We start from the raw sequence: 15,842 nt of genomic DNA on the forward strand, positions 1-15,842 counted from the left end.
GCTAACAGCACCAAGATTTTCCGGAAAGCTGGCAAGATGGCAATGCAGAAAATGTAGTTTAATACTCATGTTGCAACCAAGCGCTTTGTAGCTCTCCAATAGTTTCTGAACAATTTCTGTGTAATTACTTGCACGTGTATTTCCAAGAAAGTTCTTGACGACATCTTTGAATGATAACCAAGCATTCTTCACAAGGTCTGACATAGTCCCGGCGAACTGTTCATCTTTGATGAGCTGCCGAATTTGTGGACCATCAAACACACCGGCCTTGATTTTTTCAATTGACAGTCCAGGAAATTGCAAGATGATGTACTTGAAACAGTCGCCATCAGTTGGCAATGCTTTTACAAATTGCTTCATGGGACCTAGTTTTATGTGCAGAGGTGGGAATATTATTTTCTTTCTGTCAACAAGTGGCTCATGTAGAATGTTGGGATCTCCAGGTTTAAGATCAGATCTTGGAGGCCAATTCGTCTCAACCCAATGCTTCTCTCGAGCTCTGCTATCCCACATACAAAGAAAGCAGGGATACTTTGTGTACCAACGTTGCTGACCAAGAAGGAAGCACACCATTTTAAGGTCAACACAGATGATCCAATTGTGTTTGTCATATTGCAATAACTTAATGACTCTCTTTACATCTCCATGTTCTTCACAAAGACAGACAGAATTCCCAATAGGGACTGCACCAAATAAATTGCCATTGTGTAGAAGGACACACTTCAAGCTCCACTTTGAGCTATCAATAAACATTCGCCATTCATTCGGATTGTAGATTGAAAGCCATGATTCCTTCTGAAGCTTTTTTTGATAGGCCCAAATCACGTAGCAAATCATTCAACTCATGCTGATCAAATCCCCTACAAACTGAATCCTCGTGAATTTCAAAATCTGCATCATTGCTGTCACTGCGTTCTTCAACATCACTCAGATCTTCAGGAGGAGGTAGTTGTTCGAAAACTGGCACTGGAATTTCAGCTGAATGAGGCATTGGTCTTATAGCTGACGGTAGATTAGGATATTCTATTTTACTTTTATTTTCCTTGTTAAAATCCTGATGTTTTCACTAATCAAAAGTAACAGTCTGTGCAATGATCTTTTTGCTCTCGCCAAACCATGGGGATACCAAATGCCAACTTTTCATGTGTTCCTTTAGAACACACCTCTCACCACACTGTCTCAATTGTGACTGCACAAACGAGTTGCCACGTAGCTGTTGAGGAGTCCAATCGTAATCAGCTGGCAAGTCTTACTACAGCTGATCAGTGGAATTTTGCTTATCTGGAGGGTAAGCTGTGGAGAAAAAACTTGACGTGCTAGAAAAAAACTGACTGCAATTTTGGAATCAGCATGCCAATTTTAGTTTTAATCAGCATAAAAATCTAACTCAACAGAAAACTGTGGGTGGTAGAAATGGGCAACTGGACTTGCTTGAAGATTCTTGAAAACATTTCACCTCTCGTCCAAAAGGCTTCCTCAGTTCTGTCTGACTAATAGGGAGTATCAGATATTTATCTTCTCCTGGATCAGAATCAGAATTCTGATGACCAGCTCATCTAAGGTGTCATTGAGGCATCATGTTGGTGTGGGTCACTGGAGGCTGGGTGTGAACGGCGAGTCATTCGGGTGATCAAAGGATTGCCCGTTAGGGTGATCAATGGCAATCTGACTCTCTCTGTCTTCCTGTGAGTCACCGAAAACAGCTGGGTCCTGGCGTACACCCAGCCGTCTGGGAAGAGTGTCCAAGACCGCCTTGTAGATGGTTGACAACTGATGTCTTAGACCCCCACCTCTGTTCAGTGATGGCCGTTCCAGGTTGACAAAAATGGCTTCTTTAACTCCTCGCTCATACCAACGATCCTCTCTGGCTAAAATGCTTACGTTACAATCCTGAAATGAGTGTCCTTTGTTATTAAGATGAATGTAGACAGCCGAGTCCTGGCCTGAGGAGCTGGCTCTCCTGTGTTGGGCCAAGTGCCTGTATAGCGGTTGTTTTGTCTCCCCAATATACGAATCTGTGCAATCATCACTGCACTGAATTGCATACACTACGTTGTCCTGTTTGTGTCTGGGTATTCTGTCCTTAGGGTGGACCAGTTTCTGCTTCAGGGTGTTACTGGGTCTGAAATGTACCGGAATGTTGTGTTTGTAGAAGATCCTCCTGAGTTTCTCAGATAGACCAGAAATGTAGGGAATGACAATGTTCTTGCGTTTGTTCCTGTTATCATCCTTGTCAGTTATGTTCCTTTTTATGCTCTTTAGGAAAGCCCAGTTGGGATAACCGCAATTCTGAAGTGCTTTCTTGATATGATTCTGCTCCTTCTCTTTTCCCTCTAATGTTGTAGGAATGTTCTGAGCCTTGTGTTGCAAGGTCACTTGTTTAAGATGCCAAACTTCATAGTAAGGAGAAAATAATTCCACAGTGTTTAGTGCCTTGTCAGTCTCAAAAATTAATAGTGAAGGACCAACGCGAATTAAGTGCCAAAAAAACCATCTCGTAGGCCTATATTTTACATTTTCAAAAAAGTCCGGAATTGGAAGTCAGTGGAGTGTAATGAAGTGTCTCATTCACTAAGCACAAAAGGTCAGAAAACAGTGGAGAAAACAGCTATTGCTTAAATAGGCTACTAATGGTTTACATTAGTAATTGAATGTATGTGACAAATAAATTCATTGATTAAATAGATAAAGAAGCGAATACTCCGAAGCTCAAAATTCAGGAAAGTGGCTCCAGTGTCGCAAGTGCACAAGAACAGTTATTTGAAAGTTAACCTAATGAATTTGTGCGTGCGCGTGTGATTTCATGAAGAACCGGGACAATTGGCATTCGGTGAAAGATTCACACCTCTGACTCATTATATTCGCGCGCACCCTCTCGCCCACTGTTGCTTCGTTTTCCCGATTTACACTCGTGTCTGAAGATGGAGTTTTCAGAAATCTCCACTCTGCCCCGAGTTTGCGAAAGTAGCTGTTTTCAGTGACTGAAACTTGAATGAGTGGTGCAACCGAATAAATAAATATGCGTCTTTTTTTTATCTGGCTACATGTAGGCTATCACTGTGCAAAGCCTCTAATGTTGAAATGGTAGTAATATTTGTTAAAATAATAGTAGGCTAATTTCCACATTAATTGGTAAAATGGCCCAAGGGATGTGATGGGGGGATGGCCGTTTTATAAGGGGAATGATTTGAGATTTTTATTTCAGAAGGGGGGATGCCTCCCCCCACATCCCCCCTCAACTCGACTGCGTATAAGGCCGCCGGACATAGGCCCTTCGATTTCCATCACTAGAGCGCGTCAAATTACTTTCGGTTTTGCCAGCATGGACGCGCTTCTTTTAAATGAAGGCACAGATGTGTCAGACATCAACAAAACGGTAAAGAATAAGTGGAGATGGGCTTGGCGAAATGAAATGGGCGATAATGGCAAGCCATTTAGTTCATGGTGCAAAAAGATGAAAATGGCAGGTGTGTGCTTTTGTGTAGTTTGCCATTAAAAAAGTCTATGGAAGCAATGGCAAAAAACTAGATGCCTTTGGGTTCACTGTGAAGAAGCAGAAAAAGTGAACTTTCACTTTACTTTTCTTGCAAGTTCTTTCTGTTCCACTCTTTTGAAAGCATGGTTCAAGTTTGACTGCACTTGTACTTTTCTCTTAACCACTGTTGTGCATTACTAAAGTATTGTTGAAATAAATTTGCACTTTGCGCTGAAAACTTGATGTTTCATCATTTATAGCCAGTAATGACAATGGTAAAGTCTTGCCTTAGCTTTAGTCATTGTTAAAATTATGTAAATGTACTATAAGTAGGGGCCTAGGGGATAATGGACAACACGGCGTTTAAAATTTGACGCATCGCTGATGTGGTAGGGGCCAACGACATGGAGCTTTTTTTCAATCAGATTATTATTATTTTTTGCTTTAATCCATGTGTGCGCAGCTTCCCGATTTAAACAGTTTTTTTCTCATCCTTATACTTCCTGTTTCATGGACTGTAACATATTTGCTTATTTAGTAATTTTAATACAGAATTTACTTTGAAATTATAATCAGACACTCCAACGCCCCCCCTAAAAAAAAATCGGATCTGCGCGATTCAGGCGGCATCCGCCAAAAGGCGCGCTGTGAATATATAAAGTTGTATATATCAGACAGCTTTTAAAGTTTGATGAAGTCAGTTTCAGGCTTTGGAGCAGGCTTTGGCAGTTTCAGGCTTTGGCAGCCCTGCATAGTCACTTGAAAATGCATCTTTGTCCACTTTGTAGGGGTCAATTCCCCCAATCAAGGCCAGTTTGGCTGCATACCGTGAGATGTGTATCTATATACTTCTGTTTGCTTGATTTTGCCGACATTGATCTTTATTTTAGAAAACTGACTATATAACTTCATAAATTCGTCGGAGATAATGTAGCCAGTAGTGGCGATGGTCCGTTTTGTTTGCCCTCCAAGATGGCGGCTGGGGGGCGTTCCCCGGAATGCCGTGATGTCAGTGAAAACTATCTATTAGTCAGACAGAACTGAGGAAGCCTTTTGGACGAGAGGTGAAACGTTTTCAAGAATCTTCAAGCAAGTCCAGTTGCCCATTTCTACCACCCACAGTTTACTATGACCTGGATGATTGAGAATCTTCACAGACAACTCAACAGAAAATTTTTTTCAAATTGTTCCCCAGTTTTGGACAGCTGACAGGGATCAAGGTCAGGTTTTTTAAAGGTTTTTTGATGATGCCCTCCTGTAGTATCTGGGCTACTTCTGTATTTATAGCTTGATGGCAGGCCTCTGGGACTTAGTAAGGCCACTGTCGGATGATGACCCCAGCAAGGGTCTTCATCTGACAGCATCCGATCTCATGCTGCAGGATGTTGGTCTGCCTGGGCTCTGCAGAAAACACGTCCCTGAACTGATCCTCCAAATCTCACAGCTCTTGCAGTTGGGCAGACATAAATTCTTCTCCCTTGTGGACTTGATCTGACTTGGCTGCACCTGAGGAGGGTACAGAAAAGGCTGAGAGCACCAGCACCATTTCAATAGGTTTATGTGGTAAAGTTGGGTGAGGGCTGTCTTACCTGGTTGCTGCAGGCGTAGGTCACGGGACCTACTCTCTCTTGGGCAACATAGGGGCCTTGCCAGCAGGCGAGGAACTTGCAGCTCATATTAGGAAGGAGCAGGAGCACACAGTCACAGAACTGAAAATCTCAAGCTTGGCCCAGCCGATTGTAGACTCATTGTTGTGCACTCTGGGTTGCCTGCTTGTGCTCCTGTATGATGGGGGCCACCCACTCAGTCCTCTCTTGCATCTCTTGGATGTAGCCAGTGAGGGAGTGGAATGCAGATGGCTCCTCCCAGGCTTCCCTGATGGTGTCCAATAGGCTCCTGGGCCATTGGCTAAACAGGAGCTCGAAAGGCATGAGCATTGTAGAGGCCTGAGGTGTCCCCCACATGGTGAAGAGGACACAAGGGTCCCAGTAGGTCCCAGTTTTGCCCATCTTCATCTACTACCATTTTCAACATGTGCTTGAGAGTTTGTTTGAACCTCTCAATGATGCTGTCGGTCTGAGAGTGGTAGACAAAGGTCTTGAGGTGTTTGACCTGCAGCAGCCAACACAGGTCCACCATAAGCTTGGAGATAAGACAAGATAGCCTTTTATTATCCCACAAGGGGAAATTTACATTGTTACAGCAGCAAAATATATAAAGAGAAAAAGATAAGGCAGTGAAGGAGTAGTGCAAAAGTACTAAGTATACAAAAAAGGATATATATAAAATAAATAAACTACAAATTTAGAGATTAAAAAATTAACAAGTTTGCATAAATTAAATGGTTTGCAGATATTATTGCACAGTCCTGCAGTGGATGGGAGGTGTTCGCCATTAAGGATGGCAACTTGGCCAACATCCTCCTCTCCCCCACTACATCCACTGAGTCCAGTGCACAGCCCAGGACAGATCCTGCCTTCCTAATCAGTTTGTTCAGTTTTTTCCTCTCTGCTGTTGTGATACTGCTTCCCCAACAGATAACCCCATAGAATATGGCTGATGCCACCACAGAGTCATAAAAAGAGTCCAGAAGTGGACCCTGAACTCCAAAGGCCCTGAGCCTCCTCAGCAGGTGGAGTCTGCTTTGTCGTTTCTTGTACAGGGCGTGTGTGTGATCAGTCCAGTCCAGTTTATTGTTCAGATGAACACCCAGGTACTTGTAGATGAAGGGGGTGCCCTGGTCTGTGAGCAGGCCCTTGGCGATTTTGACCTGGCTGAAGAGGAGCATCAGTTCCCTGGTGATGTTTTTGGACATTGCTTTTTGAAGAGGGATGGGCTTTGGGTATTGGGTGGCAGTGTCGACAATCACCAAGATGTACTTGTGGCTCAGGGCAGACTTAGGTAGTGGCCCTGCGAGATCCATTCCCACCTGCTTGAAGGGGACCCCAGTGATGGGAAGAGGGATTTACGGGGCTGGTGCTGGCCTGTAAGGGGAAGTCCACTGGCATTGTGGGCACTGCTGGCAGAAGTTGCAGACCTCAGCCACCATTTTTAGCCAGTGGAATCAGTCCTGGATCTTCTCCAGTGTATTCTGGGGTTCCAGGTAGTCACCCAGGGGGTGGGGGTGGCTCAGGTGCATGATGGAGTCGATTTTGGTCATAGGGAGGATGAGGTCATCACAGGGCTCGCCCCAGCAGCTACAGTGATAGTACAGCAGCCCTCTCCCCACCAGAAAGGCCACAGGCAATCCCTGATTGGGGTATAGATTCTCCGCACCAACCTGTAGTACCTGGCAGTGCTTCAGCTGATCATCCATTTTTTGCTCCCTTCTGAAGTTTCCTTCCATCACCGCCTGCATAGACAAAGTGGAGGCAGGGTTAGTGGGTGGGGAGGGCACGCTTTGGCTTCGGCTTCCACAACTGCTGTCTCTCCTTCTGTCAGGAATACAGTCCCAGGGGTGGTTGGCAGGGCGCACTGCTGCAGCTTTCTGGAGCTCCTCTACTTCTTCCTCTGTTCTGGTGCATTGATGGAGGTGTGGAACCCTGGCCAGTCTCTGCCAACAAGCAGAGGCACAGGGAGATCAGGAAGTAGACCAACCATCACTGGCCAATCACCTTTTTGACCCCCTATCTGGACCTCTGTGGTGGGGACCTCTCGCACATCCCTGTGCACGCAGGTGACAGCCAGGCTTCAACAGGGTAGGGAGGTCTGGGATAGGACTGATGCACTCCCTGAATCCACCAGTGCTGGCACTGTGAGACCATTCAGCTTGAGGGTGATGGTGGGTGCTGGCAGCCGGGGGTTGGTGTGAAGGGCACACCCTGCCAACCAGGGTTTGAAGGGTCTAGCTGTAGCATCGCACTCAAGTTCCATGAGCATTGACTTGTACTGAGGTGAGCACTGTGGCAGGGGCTCCTCCTGTGCCCTCCCAGAGGCTTGGGCTGAAGTGATGGTGGGGCTCACGCTGGAAGTCCTCCTCTCCAGTGTGGCTAGCATGCACTCGAGGGTGGAGACCATGTCTCTGGGGGTTTGGGCTGCCTTCATCCTCACAGCTCTCCTGTCTTCACCCGGGAGACCCTGCAGGAAGCAGTCGAGAGTGATCTGTTCTACGATTTCTGTGGGGGCTAGTTGGTCAGGTTGGAGCTACCTCTGAATGATCTACAGGAGGCTATCCATCTGGGTTCTAGGCTCTTGGCCTGGCCTGTAGCTCCAGTGGTAGAACTTAGAGGCAGCTCATGTGGGAGAGAGACCACAGCAGGCCAGGATCTTTTCCTGGAGGGTGGTGGTGTCCTCAGCATCGACCAAGGGAAGTGCATGGTAGGCCCTATATGCTTTACTGGTGAGAAGTGGGGCAAGGATATGGGCCCACTCTCTGGGGTGTCAGCCTGGTCTCTCAGCAGCCCTCTTGAAGGTCCCTAGGAACACTTCAGTGTCTTCATCTGCATTGAGCTTGGTGAAGAGGCGCTGAGCATCTCGGGCTGGGTCGGGGAGGTGGACCACAGCTGCAGTCAGTGTGTTTCAGGCTTAGGAGATCCTGGGTAATGATGTGTAGACCATGGGCCAGCTCCTGTCCCTGCTGTCTGTGGACATCCAGAAGGTGCCTCAGTATGGGGTCCATAGCGGGGGTGCCCGAGTCTGCATCACCTGCCAACATTCTCCAACAGTGTAGCGCTCTCTAGTGGCAGGATGTGACACAGAGACAGAGACATGTGGTGCAAAAAGGTGCTTTTTATTTTTGTGAGTGAGGTGAGGTCCAAGGTGGGGGAAGTTGTGCTGGAGGATACCAGGGTGTGAGGTGTGACACGCACTTTCAGAGGTGTAGGAGAGCAGCCTTGCAATCTTCCGAGCAAGGGAGGGTGTATTCTGAACTGGTATCTGCTTGCAGAGAAATACAGCAAGTCAGAGAGTGGTATTCAGGAGGACTTACTCACTCTGTATGACACGCAGCCCTTATATTCTCTCCTGCTATCTTGTGGAGGGTCAGGGCTCGAAATTTGCGGTGGTCCGGTCGCCCGAGGCAACTTAATTTGTCATTTGGCAGGTAATTCCTGTCATTAGCCAGCCCGGCTGGCTAGTTGAAAATAAAAAAATATATATGAAGCGAAGATTCATAGGGCTGTGCGATATATCGAATATACTCGATATACAGTGGGGCAAAAAATTATTTAGTCAGTCACCAATTGTTCAAGTTCTCCCACTTAAAAAGATGAGAGGCCTGTAATTTTCATCATAGGTATACCTCAACTATGAGAGACAAAATAAGAAAAAAAAATCCAGAAAATCACATTGTCTGATTTTTTTTAAAGAATTTATTTGCAAATTATGGTGGAAAATAAGTATTTGGTCAATAACAAAAGTTCATCTCAATACTTTGTTATATACCCTTTGTTGGCAATGACAGAGGTCAAACGTTTTCTGTAAGTCTTCACAAGGTTTTCACACACTGTTGCTGGTATTTTGGTCCATTCCTCCATGCAGATCTCCTCTAGAGCAGTGATGTTTTGGGGCTGTCGCTGGGCAACACGGACTTTCAACTCCCTCCAAAGATTTTCTATGGGGTTGAGATCTGGAGACTGGCTAGGCCACTCCAGGACCTTGAAATGCTTCTTACGAAGCCACTCCTTCATTGCCCGGGCGGTGTGTTTGGGATCATTGTCATGCTGAAAGACCCAGCCACGTTTCATCTTCAATGCCCTTGCTGATGGAAGGAGGTTTTCACTCAAAATCTCACAATACATGGCCCCATTCATTCTTTCCTTTACACGGATCAGTTGTCCTGGTCCCTCTGCAGAAAAAACAGTCCCAAAGCATGATGTTTCCACCCCCATGCTTCACAGTAGGTACAGTGGTGCTTGAAAGTTTGTGAACCCTTTAGAATTTTCTATATTTCTGCATAAATATGACCTAAAACATCATCAGATTTTCACACAAGTCCTAAAAGTAGATAAAGAGAACCAAGTTAAACAAATGAGACAAAATATTATACTTGGTCATTTATTTATTGAGGAAAATGATCCAATATTACATATCTGTGAGTGGCAAAAGTATGTGAACCTCTAGGATTAGCAGTTAATTTGAAGGTGAAATTAGAGTCAGGTGTTTTCAATCAATGGGATGACAATCAGGTGTGAGTGGGCACCCTGTTTTATTTAAAGAACAGGGATCGATCAAAGTCTGATCTTCACAACACATGTTTGTGGAAGTGTATCATGGCACGAACAAAGGAGATTTCTGAGGACCTCAGAAAAAGCATTGCTGATGCTCATCAGGCTGGAAAAGGTTACAAAACCATCTCTAAAGAGTTTGGACTCCACCAATCCACAGTCAGACAGATTGTGTACAAATAGAGGACATTCAAGACCATTGTTACCCTCCCTAGAAGTGGTCAACCAGCAAAGATTACTCCAAGAGCAAGGCGTGTAATAGTTGGTGAGGTCACAAAGGACCCCAGGGTAACTTCTAAGCAACTGAAGGCCTCTCTCACATTGGCTAATGTTAATGTTCATGAGTCCACCATCAGGAGAACACTAAACAACAATGGTGTGCATGGCAGGGTTGCAATGAGAAAGCCACTGCTCTCCAAAAAGAACATTGCTGCTCGTCTGCAGTTTGCTAAAGATCATGTGGACAAGCCAGAAGGCTATTGGAAAAATGTTTTGTGGACAGATGAGACCAAAATAGAGTTTTTTGGTTTAAATGAGAAGTGATATGTTTGGAGAAAGGAAAACACTGTCTTCCAGCATAAGAACCTTATCCCATCTGTGAAACATGGTGGTGGTAGTATCATGGTTTGGGCCTGTTTTGCTGCATCTGGGCCAGGACGGCTTGCCATCATTGATGGAACAATGAATTCTGAATGATATCAGTGAATTCTAAAGGAAAATGTCAGGACATCTGTCCATGAACTGAATCTCAAGAGAAGGCAGGTCATGCAGCAAGACAACGACCCCAAGCACACAAGTTGTTCTACCAAAGAATGGTTAAAGAAGAATAAAGTTAATGTTTTGGAATGGCCAAGTCAAAGTCCCGACCTTAATCCAATCGAAATGTTGTGGAAGGACCTGAAGCTAGTAGTTCATGTGAGGAAACCCACCAACATCCCAGAGTTGAAGCTGTTCTGTACGGAGGAATGGGCTAAAATTCCTCCAAGCCGGTGTGCAGGACTGAGCAACAGTTACCGGAAACATTTAGTTGCAGTTATTGCTGCACAAGGGGGATCACACCAGATACTGAAAGCAAAGGTTCACATACTTTTGTCACTCACAGATATGTAATATTGGATCATTTTCCTCAATAAAGAAATGACCAAGTGTAATATTTTTGTCTCATTTGTTTAACTGGGTTCTCTTTATCTACTTTTAGGACTTGTGTGAAAATCTGATGATGTTTTAGGTCATATTTATGCAGAAATATAGAAAATTCTAAAGGGTTCACAAACTTTCAAGCACCACTGTATGGTGTTCTTTGGATGCAACTCAGCATTCTTTCTCCTCCAAACACGACAAGTTGAGTTTTTACCAAAAAGTTCTATTTTGGTTTCATCTGACCATATGACATTCTCCCAATCCTCTTCTGGATCATCCAAATGCTCTCTAGCAAACTTCAGACAGGCCTGGACATGTACTAGCTTAAGTAGGGGGACACGTCTGGCACTGCAGGATTTGAGTCCCAGTCTTCCCAGCCTGGTGCAGATCTACAATTTTGTTTCTGGTGTCCTTTGACAGCTCTTTGGTCTTGGCCATAGTGGAGTTTGGAGTGTGACTGTTTGAGGTTGTGGACAGGTGTCTTTTATACTGATATCGAGTTCAAACAGGTGCCATTAATACAGGTAACGAGTGGAGGACAGAGGAGCCTCTTAAAGAAGTTACAGGTCTGTGAGAGCCAGAAATCTTGCTTGTTTGTAGGTGACCAAATACTTATTTTACTGAGGAATTTACCAATTAATTCATTAAAAATCCTACAGTGTGATTTCCTGGATTCTTTCCCCCATTCTGTCTCTCATAGTTGAAGTGTACCTATGATGAAAATTACAGGCCTCTCTCATCTTTTTAAGTGGGAGAACTTGCACAATTGGTGGCTGACTAAATACTTTTTTGCCCCACTGTATCTCCGAAAATTCTGTGTGAGATACATAAAATTATTATATCGTAACTATCAAGTATTTTATGGTCATCTGCCGACTTGCGTTTGTTTCGTGTTTGTTGCGTTTGTTTTAAACCTTTTCCGGTGATTTTCTCCCTGTCCCTCAGGCAGTAACTTGAGAGGCTGCCTAAGGGTAAAAAAAAACAATAGCGTCACACACTCGCCAACCAATCCTGGGCGACATCTTGGTGCTGAAAGGAACTTCCGGGCAGTGTTGCCAGATTGGGCTGTTTCCCGCCCAATTGGGCAGTTTTAAGTGCATTTTGGCGGGTTTTGAACATATTTTGGGCTGGAAAATGTCAGCAGTATCTGGCAACACTGCTTGCGGGAAGATTTCCTAGTTCTGGTTTACAGCGCTGACTCAGTTCGTGCAATCGCTGGTGTTGCATAGGCTACTGTGTAAGCTCTGTCAATTTCAGCGACAAATTAAAAATGGAAGCGGGTGAATTGGTTCCTAAAAGAACTAGTAAGGGGTCAGTCATCTGGCATTTTTTTTGGATATCGCGAGGAGGACGTGGAACAGCAAATGCCAGTTTGTAAAGTGTGCAAAAAAAGTATCAAAATACTCGGGTCTTGAAATAAATGCACATTAGTCATGAACAATGGTAACTACTCTCTTTTGTGTTATTTTTGACAGAAGTAAAATTCATACATGAACAAACTTTGGCGAGTTGATTTTCTGTTTGGCTAGTTACTTTGGAAGGTAACTAGTCCGGCTGGCTGGTGAAAAAAAATATGAATTTCGAGCCCTGAGGGTGAATGTGCGGGCCGTTATTAGTGGCTGCCAGCTGCAATGCATTAAGCCGCTCCTCCCGTCATGTGTGTGCTTGGTGCTATTTTCTGCCAGTGGTGCTGAACTGCACTGTTGAGTTTTGTCACAGAGAGTGGGGTACTGTCCTTTCAGCACCACGGCATGTGCACAGGGAGGAGCACTTGCAGAGAGGGAGAAAATGGCTGCCGGCATTACACTAGTCATGAACTTGAGACATCTTGCTAGAGCTCATTGTTACCCTGAGAAAGAGAGGCACTAATTGCCTCCCTGTGTCTCGATCACAGACGTAGTACTTCCTGTTTCTGATTGGTTGGTGATGGTGACAGCATTGCTCATACAGGAGGAGTTTTGACGTACTACATGGCACTGGTTTTACTGTTTTAGACTCTGACTTACAATTAAATCTACGTGTAACTCTTAAAACCAGAAAAGCTTAGCCTTAGGCTTTCGGATTGGGGAAATGACCATAACATATTACTCAGATGGACATTGAGTGTTGATGCTGATTAAGAAACAAGTTTCTCTATAGTTTCCTCTGTTTTTCAGGGAAGGAGATCCCGCCTCATGCCACGGTGGTGTACGACATCCTGCTCGTCGACCTGCACAATCCAAAAGACGACATCAATGTGGAGATTCAGGAAATCCCTGAACCCTGTACACGCAAATCTATAATGGGAGATTACATTCGTTATCACTATAACGGCACCTTCCTCAACGGAGCCACCTTCGACAGCAGGTCAGCACGCTGCTTCACTTCATTCGTCTAATCTAACTACAGTCCAACTTCAATAACCTGCAGAAATTACTCAACATTCACCATTCTCACTTTTATTTCTAATATCTGCTGTTATAAACACTCATTTTATTTTCATTTAGTCCCCCCCCCAAAACTCTCTAATAAAACAGGTTTGTTTTGATTGAACGAACAGTTCACGTATTTGGATAAAACAAATTTTAACTCATAGTTTGTTTTTTTAATAAAAAGTTTTTCATTCACAAATACTAACCTTTAATTAAATTCATTATTTTTAATAATTAATAATGAATAATATAGTTATATAGAAAATTTTATAAGTATAAAAACAAATTCAGTATCTAGACGTTACACTTAAAAGCAGTAATTAATGATGGTAAGTAATTACAGGTGGCACAGTGGTGCAGTTGGTTAGCACTGTCGCCTCACAGCAAGAAGGTTCTGGGTTTGAGCCCAGTGCCCGACAGGGGCCTTTCTGTGTGGAGTTTGTATGTTCCCCCCCGTGTCTGTGTGGGTCTCCTCTGCTGCTCAGGTTTCCTCCATAGTCCAAAGACATACAGTTAGGTTAACTAGCTACTCTAAATTGTGCATACATGTGATTGTGTGTGTGTGAATGATGGACAGAAGTAATCCAGTAGAAGGCAATGGGAAACCACTACTGTAATTCTTCCCTAGAGACTTTGATGGCTGAAGCCATCAGAGCGGCCACATCACTGCAGTGATATGCCAGCTAGATAAAGAATTAATTACAGTCAATAATTTTAAACTGAAATTAAACTTTTCTTGTTAAAACTGTATTTAAGAAACTGCATTGTCTGTATTTTAAATTATCTAAAAATATAGTTTTGATTTATTAAGTTATAGCATTAATTAATTAATGCAATTGTGATCAATGTAAAACTTGTGCATTTGTTTCTTAAATGATATTCATGATATTTGTCAGTAAATTTGACCTTTTTCAGCATGATCTATTTATTTACTTATTTCTCCCCATGCTGCTAAAGAAGCTCTGTACAGGTTCATGTACATTATTAATGTTTCCTGCATTGTAGCAACAACATATACTTTTTTAAAAAATTGTTGAATTTTTTTTCTTTTTCTAGTTACAAGCATAACAGTACGTACAACACATACATTGGGCTGGGCTATGTGATCTTGGGCATGGATAAAGGGCTGCAGGGAGTGTGTATGGGCGAGAGGAGGAGGATCACCATGCCTCCGCACCTTGCGTACGGACAGCAAGGAGCAGGTACAGTGTCATCTGTATTCAGCACAGGAGCAATATTCAGTATCATCTGTCAGTCATTACAGTCTTATACACTGTTTGCCTCAAGTTTTATTGTCAGTGAGGGGGAGCTCTTGGTGTTTCTGGGTTTTGTTTTTTTTTGGTGGGATTTGCTCCCATATATTTGAATGTTTGTTTCAGGTAAGGAAATCCCTGCCTCAGCCGTGCTGGTGTTTGATATCCACGTGATCGACTTCCACAACCCGAAAGACTCCGTGCAGGTGGACGTGACGTTCAGACCGGAGGTGTGTAATGAGACCAGCCAAGTTAATGACTATATCCAGTATCACTACAACTGCACATTGATGGACGGCACATTGCTCTTCACATCGTGAGTTCCCCAAGAACACGTTTCATAAAACCTCTTTCATACCTGATTCTTTATTTATATATTTATATTCTTGTGGAGTATTAATGACTTAAAGATGCATTAGATAAGATTTGCCAGAATTTTAGGTGGAGTTCAATATAATTTGAATCATTCTGTTTTACTCCTTGACCCTACCCCCAATTTCGATCCAAAGCTCCGCCCCCAGCATCTTCCATGGTTCGACTAGAGCTTTCACTTTCGCACCTACTTGGATATTCAACTGCTTGAAAGCAGAGTTATAACTCTATAAACATGTAATTCAGCTCACACGGAAGTCACCATCCTGTTTTCTTTTAAAATAGTTATTCAGAGTGCTGAGAATATTAGCATCGTTACCTAATAGGAAGGCCATTCAGCAGATTGGAAGCCCAGTTACAACTCGATATACACACAAAAATCCAATTCATGATGGATGTATATTTTAACCTCCTGTGGGTTCACCGCCCACAGAGGTAGCCGTAGGGGGCTGGTGCAGTGTGGATTAGGTGGCAGTCGAAGGCAGGGGCCTCGACGACCTGATCCCCAAACACAGCGGCTAGCTGTTGGGACATGGAATGTCACTTCACTGGGGGGGAAAGAGCCTGAGCTTGTGCGGGAGGTTGAGAGGTACCGGCCAGAGATAGTTGGGCTCACCTCCACGCACAGCTTGGGCTCCGGAACCCAGCTCCTTGAGAGGGGCTGGACTCTCCACTTCTCTGGAGTTGCCCATGGTGAGCGGTGGCGGGCTGGTGTGGGCTTGATTATAGCTCCCCAGCTCAGCCGTTGGAGTTTACCCCAGTGAACGAGAGGGTCGCCTCTCTGCCCCTTTGGGTCGGGGAGAGGGCTCTTGCTGTTGTTTGTGCCTACGGGCCGAATAGCAGTATAGAGTATCCGGCCTTCTTGGAGTCCCTGGGAGAGGTACTGAGAGGTGCTCAGACTGGGGACTCCATTGTTCTACTGGGGGACTTCAACGCTCACGTGGGCGATGACAGTGACACCTGGAGGGGCGTGATTGGGAGGAATGGCCTCCCCGATCTGAACCCGAGTGGTGTTTTGTTATTGGAC

At 44.4% G+C, this 15,842-nt stretch overlaps 1 protein-coding gene across 1 annotated transcript in view; it reads left to right on the forward strand.

The window, feature by feature from the left end:
- fkbp10b (FKBP prolyl isomerase 10b) overlaps nucleotides 1-15,842 on the forward strand; it is a 70,744-nt gene that overhangs the window by 28,267 nt on the left and 26,635 nt on the right. Inside the window, exons 5-7 of the mRNA XM_060939288.1 lie at nucleotides 12,936-13,125; nucleotides 14,247-14,392; nucleotides 14,570-14,759. Of these exons, the coding sequence (XP_060795271.1) occupies nucleotides 12,936-13,125; nucleotides 14,247-14,392; nucleotides 14,570-14,759 (526 nt within the window). The remainder of the gene's footprint in view (nucleotides 1-12,935; nucleotides 13,126-14,246; nucleotides 14,393-14,569; nucleotides 14,760-15,842) is intronic.

The sequence above is a fragment of the Neoarius graeffei genome, chromosome 14 (assembly GCF_027579695.1).
Source record: "Neoarius graeffei isolate fNeoGra1 chromosome 14, fNeoGra1.pri, whole genome shotgun sequence".
Taxonomy (NCBI): Eukaryota; Metazoa; Chordata; class Actinopteri; order Siluriformes; family Ariidae; genus Neoarius; species Neoarius graeffei.